The sequence below is a fragment of the Aristolochia californica genome, unplaced genomic scaffold (assembly GCF_029961685.1).
Source record: "Aristolochia californica isolate CCGP_79_NKW_82.1479 unplaced genomic scaffold, dmAriCali1.0.hap1 SCAF_8, whole genome shotgun sequence".
Taxonomy (NCBI): domain Eukaryota; kingdom Viridiplantae; phylum Streptophyta; class Magnoliopsida; order Piperales; family Aristolochiaceae; genus Aristolochia; species Aristolochia californica.
Window position 1 is genome coordinate 2,267,462 of NW_027182279.1, and position 17,985 is coordinate 2,285,446.

The 17,985-nt window shown below is 37.2% G+C and overlaps 1 protein-coding gene and 1 pseudogene across 5 annotated transcripts; both read right to left on the reverse strand.

The window, feature by feature from the left end:
* Positions 1-2,314: 2,314 nt before the first annotated feature.
* Positions 2,315-4,934, reverse strand: LOC137939415 (glycerate dehydrogenase HPR, peroxisomal-like; annotated as a pseudogene).
* A 288-nt stretch (positions 4,935-5,222) lies between these two features.
* Positions 5,223-17,914, reverse strand: LOC137938669 (cell number regulator 13). 5 transcript variants are annotated; one of them, XM_068783653.1, is made up of 10 exons: positions 17,668-17,914; positions 17,433-17,541; positions 16,940-17,072; positions 16,254-16,688; positions 12,393-12,781; positions 11,441-11,550; positions 10,886-10,957; positions 7,143-7,249; positions 6,008-6,101; positions 5,223-5,558 (listed from the first exon to the last, which is right to left on the reverse strand). In XM_068783653.1, the coding sequence occupies exons 4-10, from the start codon at positions 16,662-16,664 to the stop codon at positions 5,503-5,505; spliced, it is 1,239 nt and encodes a 412-aa protein (XP_068639754.1). In that variant the 5' UTR covers positions 16,665-16,688; positions 16,940-17,072; positions 17,433-17,541; positions 17,668-17,914; the 3' UTR covers positions 5,223-5,502. The 5 variants fall into 5 exon arrangements, 4 of the variants coding, with proteins under 4 accessions (XP_068639754.1, XP_068639755.1, XP_068639753.1 ...); XR_011109897.1 differs by lacking the exons at positions 5,223-5,558; positions 6,008-6,101 and adding exons at positions 6,108-6,266; positions 6,695-6,944; XM_068783654.1 differs by lacking the exons at positions 5,223-5,558; positions 6,008-6,101 and adding exons at positions 6,108-6,790; positions 6,873-6,944.
* Between the last annotated feature and the right edge of the window lie 71 nt (positions 17,915-17,985).

Sequence of the window (17,985 nt, forward strand, 5' to 3'; positions counted from 1 at the left end):
AACCTTGTAGAAGGACCCATGAAATAATCATAATCCGATATAAATATTTTTTTTAGATGCATAAGCTTCATCTTTTATGTTCCCCCTTCCTTGAATATTTTGGCCACATAAACTTATCGACAACATATGGAATAAAGTACATCTTTCTTGTACTTCTTATACTTCTCCCCCTCAAACTGGGAGGTAATGGTAGTGATCACAGCTTGAACCAAATACCATAGATGTAGCAATAATCCCAAATAACAGAGGTGTAGTAATAAGCCCTTAAACTAGGGATAAGTGAGATATTTTCCTCATATAGCAACTCAAATAGTGACACAAAACAATCGGTTTAAATTAGGATTTTTCAATGCAACAGAATACCAGCATGACCTTCGATGCTTCCAATGCGAATATATCTTTAAATATAGAACAAAATGACATGAACTTTTCTCCTTCTGAAACTAGACTTAAATACCTTTCATCCAAGTATAACTTCTCTTCATAAAATATAATTATCATATGATAAATAATTTGATAGATTTCGATCTTTGTCATCTGGCTGAACGAAGTATTGTTTCTTTTTTTTTTTAGCATGACCATTGACTCTTCCAAGATCAATATCTCCTTATAAAAAAATCATACCGAGAATTGGTTGAATAGGTAAGAAAAAATACTTACATATATTTCTTTTTATGTGTAATTCTCCATATAAAGTCTCTTTCTTGATAGCATAAAATACCTCAGATGTTGAAGTTTTTTGCTGCTGCTCGAACTTCTTTTGCAATCTGACCTTTGCTGCTTCAAATATGGATTTCTCTTTGTAGATAACTCATATAAAAAATTGTTTGCATAGGTAAAAGAATAGACTTACAGATATTTCATTTTATATATATTTCTCTATATAAAGTCTAGTTCTTAAGAGCATAAAATACCTCAGAAGCTGAAGTTTTCTGCTGCTGCTCGAACCTCTTTTGCAATCTGACCTTTGCTCATTCAAATATCGATATCTATCTGTATATAACTCGATTGGAAAAAAACGTTTTTCGTTGGAAATTAGACTCAAATATCTTTTCATTAATATATAATTTAAAATATTAAAATCTCAATATAGAGGTTAAAAAGCAAAGCAAACTACGGGTGTAGGGACTAAAAAAAATAACTACGAACCTAGACTTAGGGTTTATAGTTTAGATAAAAGGATCTCATTATCTCTGCGGGTTGACCAAATCAATTCACAGAACCTGCTTTGATACCATGTTGAATTTATAGAAAAGAGGAAATACTTCATTGACTTCATTAACTTATTATAATCATAGTACACGAACCTCTATTTATAATAGAGGAAAGTAGTAAAGTCCAATTACAATAAAACTACATTTGTCCCAATTACACCGAAACTCTAACACTTAAAGATAAGTCCTAGCATAATTAAATAACTTAATATAGATAAAATATAAACATAACTCAAACTAGAACTCTTCTAGGACGTGACCATAAGATAAAGATGTCTTTGTGAATCCTTGATCTTCCAACTTATGTGATAAGGATGTCAGTTCGTGGTAATCATGGTGGGTCCTACTTCTTATGTGTTTGGGCCCATCTTGTGGGCCTTCCTTGGTCGTGTGACCCATCTTATAATACTCTTAGATATGTGGGTCTTCCTTGGTTGTGTGGCCCATCTTATAATACTCTTAGATATGTGGGTCTTCCTTGGTCGTGTGGGCTTAAGCCTATCTTCCAACATAAACCATCTTAAAAAAAGATTTTATATTGAAAAAGAAAATTTAAGAATTAGAAAAAAATGATAAAATCAATGAAATTGTTCAATATAATTAATTTTATATCTAATTCATATTTATTTTCATCTATTTTATAAAATGAAAAAATTATGAGTACGCCATCGGTAGGACAAATACAAATAAAAGCAGCGTGGCGATATAAATAAGGGCAACAGTAGGTATACCAACTGATTTTGATTTGCTTTCAATGATGGAAGAGCCATGGCTTATCTTGATGGATAACAGAGAAGGGCCTTAGGATAAGGGAGGGGGTCCCCTTCCCCTTCCCCTTCCCATTGTTCATTATTTTTAAGAGTTGGAACAGATGAGATTGTTAAACAATTGGCACAACTTCTGCAAAGAGCTCAAAGACTCATCACACCCCCACAAGAGCTCTTTCTCTGTACATTCATCACTATATTCAATGATGGAAGAACCATTGCTTATCTTGATGTATAAAGATAAGGGCCTTAGGATAAGGGAAGGGGGTCCCCTTCCCCTTGTTGATTATATTTAAGAGTTGGAACAAATGAGATTGTTAAACAATTGGCACAACTTCTGCAAAGAGCTCAAAGACTCATCTCACCTCCACAAGAGCTCTTTCTCTGTACATTCATGACTATATTGAGGTCGACAAACTTTCTGCCTCATTGGAGCTTAAAGCTTCGAAGTAGTCAGTCCTACCAAGAGAAAATTCAACAAATCAGAAACCTGAACCAGGAGGTTTTAGTTTTTTAAGGAAAGAATGTTCAGTACAAACCTAGTTGCTTTGCATTGACAATGCTTGGACAGGCAGCTGGAACAGGAGAGTTCTCATCCAAGAAAGGTTCTACTCGGTTTGGATCAGACCATATTGGGTACCCTTTGATCTTCCCCTAGAAGCAAGACAAAACAGAAAAAAATAGAGAGTTAGCAGTGGATTTAAATAGTTCTGGATAATTTAACTCAACTGCTGTTGATATACCAAGACATTTAGAGCTGCAAAATTTGCCATTCCTTCACGGGTCCACTACAATAAGAAGTAAAAAGGATCACTGGTTTGGCTATTCCGGTAGCAGAGAAAGTAAAAACAAGCAAAAAAAGTGAAAACTGTAAATTTTTCCCGGTTTCTGTTGAAAAATGAGAAGTGATTTACCAAGCAGAGGCAATGTGAGGCAAAACAACAGCAATTTTCTGGTCAGCTAGACCTGGTTTCATGTAAGGCTCGTCCTGACAAACAGCCATAAATTTGTTAAATTGGAGTTTTCTTTCTGAGTTGGGCAGGCAAAAAGATTGCCGCCCGATGAGCACCTCAAACACATCAAGCCCAATGCGGAACATTGGATTCTGTTTCAAATGTTCTACCAAGGCTGCATCATCGATCACTGGACCCCTGCTTGCATTTACAAGAATAGCTTCCTGTAATAAAAAGTATTTATTCTTTAGTTTTCTCCTAGTGCTTAATACTCACCATAAGGGAGGTCAGTAAAGCTATGTAACCTTCTTCATGATGGCAAGCCTGCCTTTGTTAATCAAATGGTAAGTAATTTTGTCCAAGACTGGATGCAGACTGATCTGAAAAAAGCAATAAATTTGCTCTAGTTTCACTACAGGTCTCAAAACCCAGTATCGAAATATAAATTGGCTCACAGTAACAAAGAAAGAATAGGAAGCATTAGCTCTTACCACATCAGCTTCACGGAGCACATCTTCCATGGTAGTTGCTCTTTTCCATGTAACTGGTTGTTCACCATTGGCTTTCAGGAACTGCCCATAAGCTGAGAAGAGAAGCAAGAGTGAAGCCAAGCATAAAATTTCATATGTGATGCCCAGAAAACAATTTATAAGAACTGAAAAACTAAAAAACATCAAAAGCCAATACCCGTGACAAACTTTTCCAGCCTAGTTGCATGGTACAAGTCATAGTATATCAAGTTTATCTTGAAGCTTTCAATCTGCAACAAGATGTCAAAACATTAGTTAAAGAACTAGAGCTGCATTTCCTCATAACTGCAACTTGAGTTTCAAATTTGATAGCCAGACATGAAAACTCGAAGATGTCACCATCATTCTAGCATATATGTCAGAGCTAGGTGGTTCCGGTCCACCTGGGTTAGGTTCCGTCCGCCCCTGGTCCACTGATGGGTTAGGTACTTGGTTTTCCGCACCTTAAACGGCTAGTCTTTTTGGTTTGTATTGGCTAGGTATCTGATTAAGAACTCTGAAGTTAAGCAAGCCTGAGCGAAAGTAATCTTAGGATGGGTTCCCTCTGGGAAGTTGCTAGGCATTTGACATCTATTATATATGCAGAGTCAATCCGACCAGCTCCAATCACTCCTACAGTCTCTTCAGCAAATTGCCTATAAACCTAGGAAAAATAGGAACCCAAGTCCATTATCTTGAGAGCTGTCCTCCATTTTCTTTCTTTGAATAGATTATGCGAGAAATCAAGAAATAGAGAATTGGACATACAGATGAGGAAGCCATCCATCATAGAGACCTCCCTCATGAACTGATCTGCTTCAACAATTCTCCTGGCAACTGCCAGCTCTGCTGTTGTCTCTGTCAGGGCACCCTGTGATCAAATTCAGCAGAAAGATGAACAGTCATCTAGTGTTCTTGTTATTTGCTACTACAATCTATTCACCAACTTTCAGGGGTGTTTCCAACGGCAACCCCATACTTCGTAGCTGCATTCACGTCCACATTGTTATATCCAACAGCCATATTGCTAAAAGCTTTCTCTCCAGCTCTGCTCAGAGCGGAGAACAGCACTTCACACCAGTCTTCAGTCAGCTAAACAGTCACAAAAGAAAATCAGATAAAGAGATCATTCAAAGGATTCATAGTTCAAAGTAAATTCACCCATGGAAATGATCGTTCAGAAGAAGTAGAAAAGCTTGTCTCGGTCGTCTGACCTGTCCAATCACTCCATCACACTTATCAGCGATCAGGGCGAGGATATCCTCCACAGACAAGATTGGTCTTGTTCTGGGTGCATATCTGAATTCAACCAAAGAAAATAGTTCGGTCAGGGCAGAAACTCAACCGTAGAGAAAGTGAAGCAAAGGAAGCATTAAAGATTACTTCAAAGCGGCAGTCCTGGTCCGTCAGTAAACGAATCCACCTGGTGCCTGGCTTGGGTTTGATGCTAACGACTCTGCATTTTCCATTTGGGTTTAGGTGCAGAGTCATGGATGGTTTCGTTCAATCAGGTGCAGAGTCAGTTTGAACTGAAAAGCTCACCCTTTTCCTTTATATTTATTTGATTCCTAGCTTGGAGTTTGGGCCTCTCGTTCTGTCCTGGATAGCAAAGATTTTGAGAATGCAAAAGATAAGCCATGTTTTGCAATTCAATTGGATGAGAGGGAAAGACCTTCTACTGTTACTACTCGTTGGGTTCTCGCCAATATCCTTCATAAACGTTTATGGATAATAGCTTACCAGCCAAAAGAATTACTGGAGTGTTCAATGACAAGGATGGCCAGAAAGAACATTATCATCTAAACCAAAAACGAACATAAAAGAGTGTAACGAGCTGTTCAAACAACCCTCTTGATCTTATAAACTTGTCTATGATACATGACACAATAATCACAAGTGTACAACAACTGCAATGTTTTCTAAACAAATTCAAAACGAAAGCCGATGTACAAGTACGATGCTGTATCAACTATCTGCATCTTTCTTCACTGGTTTTCTGACCAAAATATTTTTTTGCTAGAACTTTGACGTCCTCCGAGTGTCCATCTCGAGAATGGAGTTAAGATTCCATGAACTGTGACGTCGGTGGGCTTGTCTTGGTTTTCTCCGGGCACGCTGCAAGGAAGACCCATGTTAAAGAATACTAGAATTAAATTATTTGTGTTTAATAGAAGGAGAAGTACGAATGATTAGCACATTGGAGATTGTTTGATTTATTGATTATCAAATAACACTTGTTCAACTTATTATTGGAAGTCCATTACCCTAATTTTCCTCCTATTTTCTCCAAATTCGTCATTCTTCTTCTCCTCCTCCTAAAACCTTCTCTCGACAACTCTTCTTCTTCTTCTCACTCCTTAATCCTTTTCTATTGTGATTATATGGAATCCTAAATTTCAACAACTTGTTCTATTTTCTACTTGAGCAATATTGGTCAACATAACCGTAGTGTCCATAGGGTAAGTTCTTTCTACTGGGAAAGTAGGAGAGAGGAACCATGTTCAATACTTTAATAGGCACAAATGAAAAGGAAAGAAATTATAGAAGGAACAAAGAGACAGTACCATAGATGCCACGTATCTCCACTTCTCGCCATTCTTGAACAAGAGCACAGCAACAGCATAGTAAATGCGACAAGAAATCATCACACAAGCCTCCCTGTCGACAGAGTAAAACGCTCAGAATATGAAACCAAACATTTTTCTGTAGCCTAGGAAATACACTTTGCTAAGGAGAGAAACTTATCTCTTAATGAACTAAATTACTCCACGAGCATCTAAAGATCATGACTTAAAGATATTACTGACTGGTTGGTAGTAACACCTAATTCCAAAAAACTGTCACATAAATATGTTTGATATGCACATTTTACTACCCAGGAAAGACCACACAGCCCAGCAGGCCAGAGTTAATTTTTAAGACCATGCTCATCTCATCACTGGGACAAGAGAAATGGACAACACATCCATACATGAAATCAGTAAATTTACAGACGATTATATCACCCCGAATGCCCCACATATGCCACCAAAACAAAGAAAAATGTGAAAGTCAACCATTCATCTCCCCATCGGTGTACTTTTAAATGATATGCTTGCTATAACTGACTACAAATCAATTTACAATGTAAATCAATATAGATTGTCATATACCAGGTTCATTTTCTACCTAGTAAAACATAACAAATTTTCAAGAAACAATGTCTAAATACAAAATTTTCAAGAATTTTGCTCAAAGGCAAACATACGGACCATTCGTTAAAATTGTCGATCTGATTGTTTTGGATGAAAGGTGCAGAGGAGTTGGACAGATATGATTCTTGCCTTATGGGTAGTTCACAATCACAACTGTATTCAGGTCATCTAAGATATTTATAGATGATATGAAAAGGAGTGAAGTCGAAGTCATATTCAATCTCAATTGTCCAACCATATAGCAGATCCCAACAAATGGATGCTTCAGATTATGCACCTTGATGTAGTCACTGCCCATTGTGGATGGCTGCATTGAGTCAACATGATGTGTAGCCCTTTCAAAAACAAAATTGACAGACATCTCTAACAATTACCTTAACATAGATAGATGTGTGTGTGAGTGGGAGTGTGTGCATGTGCTTGGGTGTCAGGTTTGGGGTGAGGTAGAAGTGGGGCCTTTAAAGAGAGAGAGAGAGAGAGAGAGAGAGAGAGAGTACTAATTTACCGTGATGTTGAGCATCTTGCGGAGCTTCCTTCTAACACAGCAAGTGTAACAGCAACATGCCAATATCATTGAATAAGCCATCAGTTCATTGCAGACTTCTCCTGACGCTGCAAGTCAACAGCAAGAGGATAACTATACCTATCAATTACCCTAGTTGCAACTACTCATGCAGGGAATTGCAAAGAAAAGCTCCACATATCCCACAAAGCTTATATCAAGACTCCCTTTTTTCAGCACAATTTTGCTATTTTTATATCTTGACTTCAAGGAAAGCAAAGTTATCAAGACCCCCTTTTCGTAATTTATTCTGTCTCATCTGCCCTAGTTGCAACTACTCAGTTGGAGGGAATTGAGAAGAAAAGCTCCACATGTCACACAAAAGCTTACAGAGAGAGAGAGCTTTTTCAGCACAATTACGTTATGTTAACTTCAAGGAAAGCAAAGTTATCAAGACCCCCTTTTTTCATAATTTATTCCGTCTCATCTAAACCCTGCAAATCATACAGAACTAAGAGATTGCTTGTGGATAAACAGAAATAATAGCATAAAAATATCTCATTCTTCTTTTCCCATCTAAGCATGATTGTCTGACTTGGCAAGACCTCTTGCGAATTGGCAGAGTCACAACAGATTTGGCCAGGTCTGAGATGAGTCGGGAGGTCTGACTCTGTTTGTCACCAACTCGTTCCTAAACAAAATGGTAGTCTGCAGTAACTATGAGAATCACATAAGTTTAGGGCTTTTTAAAAATTACCTTACAAAATATTATATGCAACTATCATGAACTTTTTCATGCCAAAACAAACTAAAAGAATCATGTTACTTATGTGCCATACATATTTCTTCACTATTATAATACTAGATATAAGATTGAAAAAACATGATTAAAAACTATTGAAAGGATATTTTCAAGTGATCCAAACCACAATAACCTTGAATTCATTCCAATTAGATGAACCATGGTTCAGATCTAATTTAAAAAAAAAATTGGCCTAATGAACCCATAAAATTAATAGCACAGAGTCCAAGTTGATAACCAAAAATTGGTCATCTAAGTGACCAAAACCTGTAAATCATTTTGTCACAGCTTCATTTAGATAGCAGAATATTTGGATTTAAAAAGATAAATTGACTGGATCATAACCAAAAAAGTCATTGAGCACATATGTTTTACTGCTTCAAATTTCACCATTAAATTTGATAAAAGAGTTCAAATATCATATCAAATGGTCAAGTTTAATTTTACTTCTTTTACTTTTTTTTTTCCAAACTTTCTCTTTTTGATGTTTTGGATTTTGAAAACTTCAATAGAAAAATTTGCACAAACACTTTAAATCAGAGTATTGGTAACAAATATTAGCCAAAGAATATAAAACTACACCATTTCTTAACCATAAATTAACATTTAAAAAATGCAAGGGTTCAACTTGGTGATCACCAGTTTAACCAAGCCCAATCACTCTACCAGATCAATAAACAGGGTCAGGTTTTGAAGAGTCATTACAATGATTGCTTTTTTTAATAGAACAATATTACATTGATATAACAACTTCAATGTACTTACTCAATTAGAGACTAATACTAAAGAAATTAGCCCTTGTGATTTCCAACTAGAAAAAGGGGAAAACATCCTCAGAAATTATGATTTTCATGGTGGCCAGTTTTCTTCATCATTTAAAGATAACTTACATCTTACTAATATGCAGTAAAAAATTAACATTTCAATATCTTTAGTAATTGCAGAAAACATGGTAATCTCACTCAAAGCTCTAGAAATAATATAACATCTCCATAATCTTCTTTTCTCTACAAATTCAGATTCAAGCAGAGCTTATAATCTTTTTCTTTCCTAAAATATATTTTACCCCTGAATTTGTCCACTAAAGATTTAGTTTCCTCCATAAGGGGCAGACAAGAATACAAAAATTTAGGTCAAAACAACTATTTAGCTTGAATGCCATTTCACTTGCTTAGTTCCAGTCAAATCAAGATAATGTGCACCCTTTTTATATATAAAACACTTGTATAACAACCATATTTTAACAACATGCTCTTTCAATTGAATTTAACTTCAAATTGAATCCAAGCATCAAAGCCTCTATAAGGCTTAGCCCAGTGTTTAAACCAAAGGAGTAAAAAAATCGGCCGACCAAGATTGTTTAAGCGGTTTACCTGCTAAATTGGGTGACTCGGCTGGTCAGTCAGCCACCTGTTGGGCAAGGAAGGTCTTCTTCCCTCACTTGACACGGCAGGGGAGGTGACCCACCCCCTCTGTACAAATGGGAAAGAGGGAGACATTCATGCAGCATAGAAGGCGGAAGCCCCTCTTACACACATTGACAGAACAAGGAAGGGGGCTTCTACTCCCCCACCCAAATCGGCCTAAGATCAAGGGAGATATTCTTCCCAAATTTTTCTTTAAAATTATTTTATTTAAAAAAATGTGAGATATGACATCATCACTATTCAACCAGAAGTCAAACCTGGTTACCACACTCACGCATTTCAATAGGTTGGGTTTAATAACATTTGTATAGCCTATGTTTCAGATGAAAAGAAGAATTGACTTCCTTGGATCAAAGAATACTAAAAATTCACCCTGAACCATGTCAAAAAAACAGAATTGCAAGAGAGAAAAAAAAATCTTAAAGTTGGAATTGAGCAATAACAGAAGCCATCTAGTATGAATCAACAATTTGTGGTCTTCACAGTCGTGGAACCATTCAGGAGTTAAGAATCCTTTTTTTCTCTCTTTTTTAAGACAAAGAGGAGATAAAAAATGTCAACGAGCTACCAAGTGCTTAGGCTTAAGAAATGCAGAGAATGAAATTTATGTCACTTCAATCTCATAATGAATAGGAAGTCTTTGTATACACGATCACCCGCAGAACTCAGGTAATCAGCCATAACAGCGTACTGGTATAGATAAAAATCTTTTGCCAGTAATTTCAAACTACAGTTCCTTGCCTGTCACTAGGTTTAGAACTACCCAGCACCTATAACCCTCCTTTCTCAATCATTTTTAGTTGATAGCATTGATCAATGATGAGTTTGAAGAAAGCCTGTTATATCTCCTTCCTGAGCACCTTCTATTTTTCACATATTTCCAACCCACTACACAAACATTATGCAACACTGAAATATGACCCAAAACTCGAATTTTTAAATTTAACATGATCCTTGTCTTTTCCTCTTTGGCTGTTCTACATTACACTTTTTTTCGGAGCATAATCTTTGAATAATTTTCTTTCTAAGCCAGAAATAGATCTCTAAGAATCTTCATAACGTTCACATGATCTACACCATACACACCCAAAAGAGACCAAATATCATGGAGAAAAGTTGAGATCATAATGATAAAGAGAACTCAACATCCTTCCCCTCAAACTATTACAGAAATTTACTTCTGTATTAGTACTGCAGTGGTGAAATAAAGACATCCTCTGGTAATGCTTAATCAACCATCTGCATTTATCTTTATTGAGCTTTTGGGTTGAGTTTCAGTTCCATCCCAAAATGACTATCCACTTAGGAGGTCTATAGCTTAACCTTATCAGTCATTAACTTTTCTTCCCATTTTTCAATGAGGAACATTTTCCCACTCGACAATCTTCTATTTTAGAAACATAGTTAATTTCTTTTAACCTTCAAAGCAAAAGAAAATAAGTACCAGAACTACTAGCATGATCCCCATGAAAAAGTACCAAAATAAGGTAAAAAATAAACAAAAGCATTCTACTTACACATATGGCTATTAGTAGCAACAGTCGCAATCCTTGAAAATGTTCCACATGGGTAGAAGAAAGTCTTTGTGCCTGGAAAAAGATAATACAAATGGGTTGGATCAGTAGTAACATGCTAATCTCGAAACTCAGTTGTATATAAGCACTGTAAAAAATGACTATTAAAGAAAAGAGAAGCCGGGGCATCACAACAAATATCAGAATTATGTCTGAGTGCACCTCATTAAACAACATGAAGAACAAAAATATACTGTTATCCTTGCATTTAAAAAAAAAAAAAGACAATGTAGCTAAGGGACAAACTGTGTAGCTCATCAACCTCCTGAAAATGTCCTACTCACATAAACCCCACTCAAAATGTCCAAAGAAATCAGGCCTACCGGAGTAGACAATCAGGAAATTGTTTACTGAAATGCAGTGAAAAAAAGGATAAGCTACAATAATTTTGAATTATAGAACATATTTTTCATCCTGTAACAATATGTGTGAGTCAAGTGATCAAATAAACTCCGAACTAATGGAACTTGGAAATTTGAATAGTACAAAAAAACATACATAAGGCAGGCTCTGCACAGCAGTCAAGTAAATCTGAATGCCATTCCTCCTGTTGATATGAACCTTTCATAGATTTCAGATCATGTCCTGATGAAACAGGAGAAGCATTTCTGCACAAAATTAATTGTTTTTAGACACTAAAGTTCCATTTTGTACTTTAATAGTGCATGTTCTTCTAAAATATTAATTGTGTATATCTATTTATTTATTTATTTATTTATTTTTTTTTGGGGGGGGGGGGGAAGGGTTAGAGAGAGGATGCATATTACATCATGAAGGAAATGTTTGGACTTAACAGTAAGACATAAACCACTCGGTTGTCAGTTCAGCCAGCCACTGATGGTAGTTTTGCCTCTTAATAGTTCCAACAAATCAATAATGAGAGCCCCAACATCCAAGCAACATCTTTCGTTAGTATCATCCGCTACTGAGGAACAATCTTGAAAATTTTATGGCCCTCTAAAATAAAATGACTCAAGAGTAACTTTTGAATGCATAAAATGTCATTCAATAGCAAACACCTCACTCTATAAACCAGTGAAAATAGTGGCACCCATCAAATTTGCACCTGCAAATCATCCAAAACTGGAGATGAAAATGAGTTCTTTTTCCCCTCAATGTTGCATCTAATTATTCATCCAATCAATGATGTGCATATAGGCAATATTACCCATCTAGGAAGAAAGGCCAATTTAAGTAAGGCAGGGGATTAGTTCAATAAAGAGTACCTCAAAAATGGCATCTTGATGAATCTACTCATCTTCATCTTTTAGTGCAAATTTGACACAAACCTCTTGTTTCAAAAGTTTTGCAATGGACCACATCACCTCACCCCTCACCCCGGCCCTATCTCTCTCTCTCTCTCTCTCTCGACAAAAAATTCTCTTTTTTTTTTTTTTTTTTATATAACGAACAAAAACAAAATTTGGAGCAGTATAAAATGAAAACAGACCTGGACGGAGTGTTATTCTCACCGACTTGCTGAACATAACTTTTTTGAATGGTATGATCTTTCTCCTTCTTAGAATTTTTTATAGATGAATTTTTCTCTGGAAGAGCATGTGCAGCAGTTTCTGTGACTTCCAGTAAATGTTGAATCACTTCACACTCACGAACATCCATATTAGCCTGAGATCTTTGGAGTTCTACTTGGAGCTTCTCATTTTCTTTCCGTAGGGCTTCATTGAAACCCAAGTGTGGGTAAGAACAGGAAAGGGATTTCTTCAGCACCATTGAATCATTTTGCATAGGTTCAGGCTTCAAAATTGCATCATGCAATTTCCTGTCCTCCTCATCGAACGTGTACTCCCTTTGGTCCCTCTCTATGTCTTCTAACCTTTCCTGCAAAATCAAGTAAAAAGTACACCAGTTAAAAATTACAAGCAACACATTGCTTGAAGTTCAACAGAAGTAACCAATTGGTTTTTCTTGCTGCTTTCATTAGCAAAATTTATCTTAAACCATAATAATATAACCAACAAATACAGGCTTGTCAACACTCATAATATAAAAGCTCCAATTATTTCATTTCAAAAAGAACCAAATTGCATTCTGAACTGCAATTCTATATATGTGTATAGAAAAGGTATGATAAATTGCAGCAATTCTACAACTTGCTCAACTATATCTCAAATATATATTTTATGTAACACTAAGTTTGTAAAAAGAAATTTCCTCTGTTTTCTTTCTCGATTTTTTTTCCTGATGGGCATTGATAAAAACAGTTCTTGGTTGAAGGAACTTGGAAATAGCTAGATCACACAAAGCTTAATGAGACAATCTGGTCCAGTAATTTGCAGGGTCCCAGTGAAAATTGTTAAGGACCAAAAGTGAATATGCTGAACCCAGTAAACACATTAATAGAATGATGTAACGTGAATTGCTAATCAACTTTGCATAAGCAGTCCACTAGTTTAAAAATTGTTTCCTGCCATGGACTATATGCAGAAAACCTATTCACAGGTCCAAGTGGCCAAAACATTTGAGACCCTCACAGTGGACTGCTTAAGGCTTCACATAATATCAGTGGTCCTCTGACGTGATACGGTTAATGTTTAATTAAACATCTGTGTTGAAGATCAATCATGCGGCTCCGTTACTGGAAATTGAAAGAGAAGAAAAAGAACAGAGAAGGAGAAGAAGAGAGACAAGAAGAGGAGATGAGGTTGAGAGTTGAGCAGCAAAAAATTGCATTCATCATTTATCTACTTCTCTTGTACAATCCAACTAACAACAAGAACAATCTAATTTCAAATTTCAAAAATTGATAAAATACATAACTAACTAGTAAAATAAGGAGAAAAAATAAAAATAAAAGAAATTATAAAATATCTCTAAAATGAATAATCACCCAACCACAATGTGGTGGATCCCATCTTGGTTGGATGCCTTTGAGTGTACACTCGTGTGATCGACGGCTTATGGGTGTCCCCACAAACTCTCCCATGGGTGAAACTCGACCCTATTGAGTGTTAACTCCTGTGACTCTGATAATAGTCCAACAAATCGGGGACCAACAGCTACAATATATCGCGTGAAATTCAAGTGCAATCTGAATCCGATCACCCTGCCCAACATACTAAGAAATGTTGAACCTCACTGCTTCTGGTAAAAATAACTTGTTCACCTAAAATAGCATCAATATGGTTTTTTTGTGCTAGTGCGATAGGGAGAGGAACAAGATTCAAATAGACATCAAAAGAAGTAGGTGTTGTATCTGTCGATGTTTTTTTTTTTAGGAAAGTATTTGTCGATGTGATAACAGCTTTTGAGATCTATTTTCGAAAATATGTTAACACCCATCAACATGTATATCGTATCATACAATCGGGCAATCAAGAAAAAATATTTCATAATGATCTAGTTAATGGCCCTACTATCCATACATATCCACTAGGTACCATCCTTCTTTGTGGTGAAGAGGGTGGGTCGGCACTATACAAGGACTTAAGCTCTCCAAGATGAATCCTTTTTGGAGGAGTCTGTTCACTTGTCGATGTAATTATCTGTGCTCAGAAGGAATTCATTCAATGCAATAGGTTTTGTAACGTAGATCTATGGTATGTTGGATATCACGCATGGGTGACAATGCATCTAGAAGATCCTAGGGAAAGACATCTCATAATTCTTGTAAAATAAGTTTAAACTCTAGTGGTGGATCAACTAAGGAATTCAGGGTTGCCTCGTGGGCTATGATAGTAAAGACAACAGACTCATGTAGTATTTCATGCTCCAAGTGTTTGGGACCGATGAAGTGCAAGTTTTTCTTTTAGGAGTTTGCTTGTCCCTTACCTTGTTTGTTGGATTTTGGATCACATGACAAGGACCTCAACCAAGATGGTGAGAGAGGAGAGAAAGAGGAAGAGGAGAAGAAACGAGAGGAAGAAGGAAGAGAGGAGAAAGGAGAGAGAGGGGCAGCTAAAGAGATGGAGAGAGAGAGAGAGAGAGTTTGGGAGAAAAGTCTAAGGACGCATTTGAGAGAGAAGAGGGGAGACTTCATGATCTACCTCATGCCTTGAGTCTCTATTTATAGTTGAGGAAGGAAGTTTACAATTACTACAATGTCCTTAGGGCTACAAGCTCTAAAAAAGAAAAGACATAAGTACACATACTTCATCTTCTTTAATTACACCCTTGTGTCACCTTTATGAGAAGACATCTAAATTACATCCTTTGCCACCTCTTTGACGTGGGGAAGGTAAATACCATAAAGCTTATCTTTTGTTGGAAGACATCTCGAAGTGGCATTAAGGTAAATACCTTCCCCACATCAAGGAGGTTTTGCAGTGATTTTGGTGGCGGTCTACAAGGGCTTCTTTTGGAAATGGCGGTTGAGACTTGAAATAGGGGTTGGAAATATATTGGCGACGTCCATAAGTGGCGACAAAGGGCTGGAAGATGTGATGACAAAGGGAAATAGCCATCCTGGGGTCGGTGACGGGCAATTTGGTGTTTCAAAAGGAGAAGATGAAAATCAGGGCTTTAGTGGCGCATCCCTGGATGCTCTGCAGAACCAAAGGCAAAATCGGAACTGGTATATCTGAACCAAAGTGACGAAAGAGAGGAAGAGGTGTTGTGGCTTCCACATGAGATGGAGATGGTCTAGAGTGACAAGATGGTTCACTAGTGCAGAAGAAGGCGATCTTTGCCAAACTGATACCAAACTGATGCGGTAAGGTTAATGTTTAATTAAAATACTTGTGTTGAAGATTGGGCGGCTCCGTTACCGAAAATTGAAAGGGACGAAGAAGAACAAAGAAGGAGAAAAAGAGAGATGTGAAGAGGATATGAGGTTGAGAGGTAAGCAGCAAAAATTTCCACGATCCACTTCTCTTGTACAATCCAATTAATAACAAAAACAATCTAATTTCAAAATTCAAAGATCAATAAAATCCATAACTAACTTGTAAAATCAGGGAGAATAAAAAAAGTAAAATAAAATAAATTATAGAATGTCTCTAAAATGAATAATCACCCAACCACAATGTGGTGGGTCCCGCCGTGGCCCGATGCCTCCAAGTGTACACTCATGTGATAGGTGACATACGATGGGTATCCCCACCATCCTCTCTCTTTAACTATGACTCTCTGCCCATTTATCAAAGTTTGAACTCAAGGGTAGAAAGAACTCTTTTCATCTCAATGTTAGAGAACTTCTTAATTTCTTTATCTTAGACAGGCTTAGTCAAGTAATTGGGAGCCCCAAAATAACCCGGAAGCACAAATAGACAAACAGTAAATACGTGAAAATAAAAACTACAAAAAAAAAAAAAAAAAACATTTAACTAAAATCTCACTCGCAACGGAATCTAACCTTGACCCTCGCATTATCCACAAGAGTGATAAGAGGAACAATCTTCAAATACCGATCGATCTCACCCTGCGCCTTCCTGAACTGGTAAACGATATTCCACCCCATCGCGAGAAGATAAAGATAACTCCGGTCTTGACAACTATTCACCAATATATATGACCTCCTCAAGGCATCCTCCAATTGTTCCAATGGCTCTCTGGTTTCCGGGTATTTCTTCAGCTCGGAGATTTTGAGTTGTTCCAGTAAATTACCAATCAGCTTCAAGTGCTGCGCGAACTGCCGGCAATTCTTTTTGTGCATCCGAGCGGTGCTTGCAGCCTTTACTATCATTCCAATCAGTCTCACGGCATCGAGACCCGTTAGCTGTGCGACATTTGCAATCTCTCCAAAATTATCCCAGTGAGAGGCCATGACTGCTCGCTGGTTAACTAGAACCTGAGAATATCAAACGACGTTCATAAGCGGTCCTGCAGAGGAGTCTACTCCGTACTGGAGATCTCTCTTGATCTAATTCGTCAAAATTGAAGTAAAATCTAAACTTCCTGGAGCTTCTGGTCAGAAAACCAGCGGTCTCTTTCACATTCTTTCTTCAAGGACGATGAAGATCATGTCAAAATCTTTTATTTTTCTTCGGGTTCTCTCTACCCTTCCAGCAAATTGTTCAATTTTTTTTTTCCAAAATCTACCTTTGCATACTGACGTCTCAGTGAAGTTTCGACAGTAAAATCTCCATGAGCAAGTTGCAGGTTTCTTCACCAAATCTCCGGATTCCACAAGGCCGAAATGGAACCGTCAACGAACCTCGAAAGACCACTTCACCTGCAAAATCCTCAATAAGAAGGTAAAGAAGTTACTCCCAGCATTCACGGTTACGGAAACGAAAAACGTAGACAGAAATTCATTATCGTCTTCTCTAATGTCTTATAAAAAAAGAAGAGACATCCTTCGACAAGAAAAAAAAAATATAATAAAAAAAAATCAACTAGCTTTGAAAACGGAATTCTGCAGAAATGATTAACGCTCGCGATTTATGTTCACGACTCACGAGCCAACAACGAAAAAAGTAAAAGAAACGAAAGAGGAATACGGCATTGCATCCAGAATACAATGTATTCAAGAGCAAAGACAGAAAGAAATGGAAAACTCTCAGCCGACAACAAAAAAATCCGAAATGCTTACTATGAAACAACAGAGACACGAACAAGACGCTTAAGCTCCACAGAGATCTGGAGAGCCCCACGCGATCCACTTCGCGTTCCACTACAAGTCCTCAAAAGACGGTCATTCCCTGCAGAGATCACAGGAGAGAGGTTATAAAAAGTCGGAGCCTTGCAATCTATCAAGCTGTTGTTTCATTCCGTATTTTGATTACTTTTTCTGCTTCAGACACATGCAGTTTCCACGACCATTTTACCTCGTTGCGTTCTTTATAACGGGAAGCGTCGGTCCAAACAGAGATTTTGGATTTCTGCGATTCTACGACAATGCGTTGCGCCAAAAAAAATGCTTCGTCGTCTTTCAAGGGCTTTGCTATCCGTTTATCAAAATTCCGGAATCTCTCTCTTCTCTCGTCTCGACTACTCTTGTTTTTTCTCTGCGATGTTGTTGCAGGCACAGAGAGAGGACTCTCTGTGTCCACGGCAGACGACGACGACGAGGTGCACAAGCCCGATTCAGTAATAAGTGGCAGAAAGCATAGAACCCTCGCTTTTAAAAGTATCTCGAAAATACC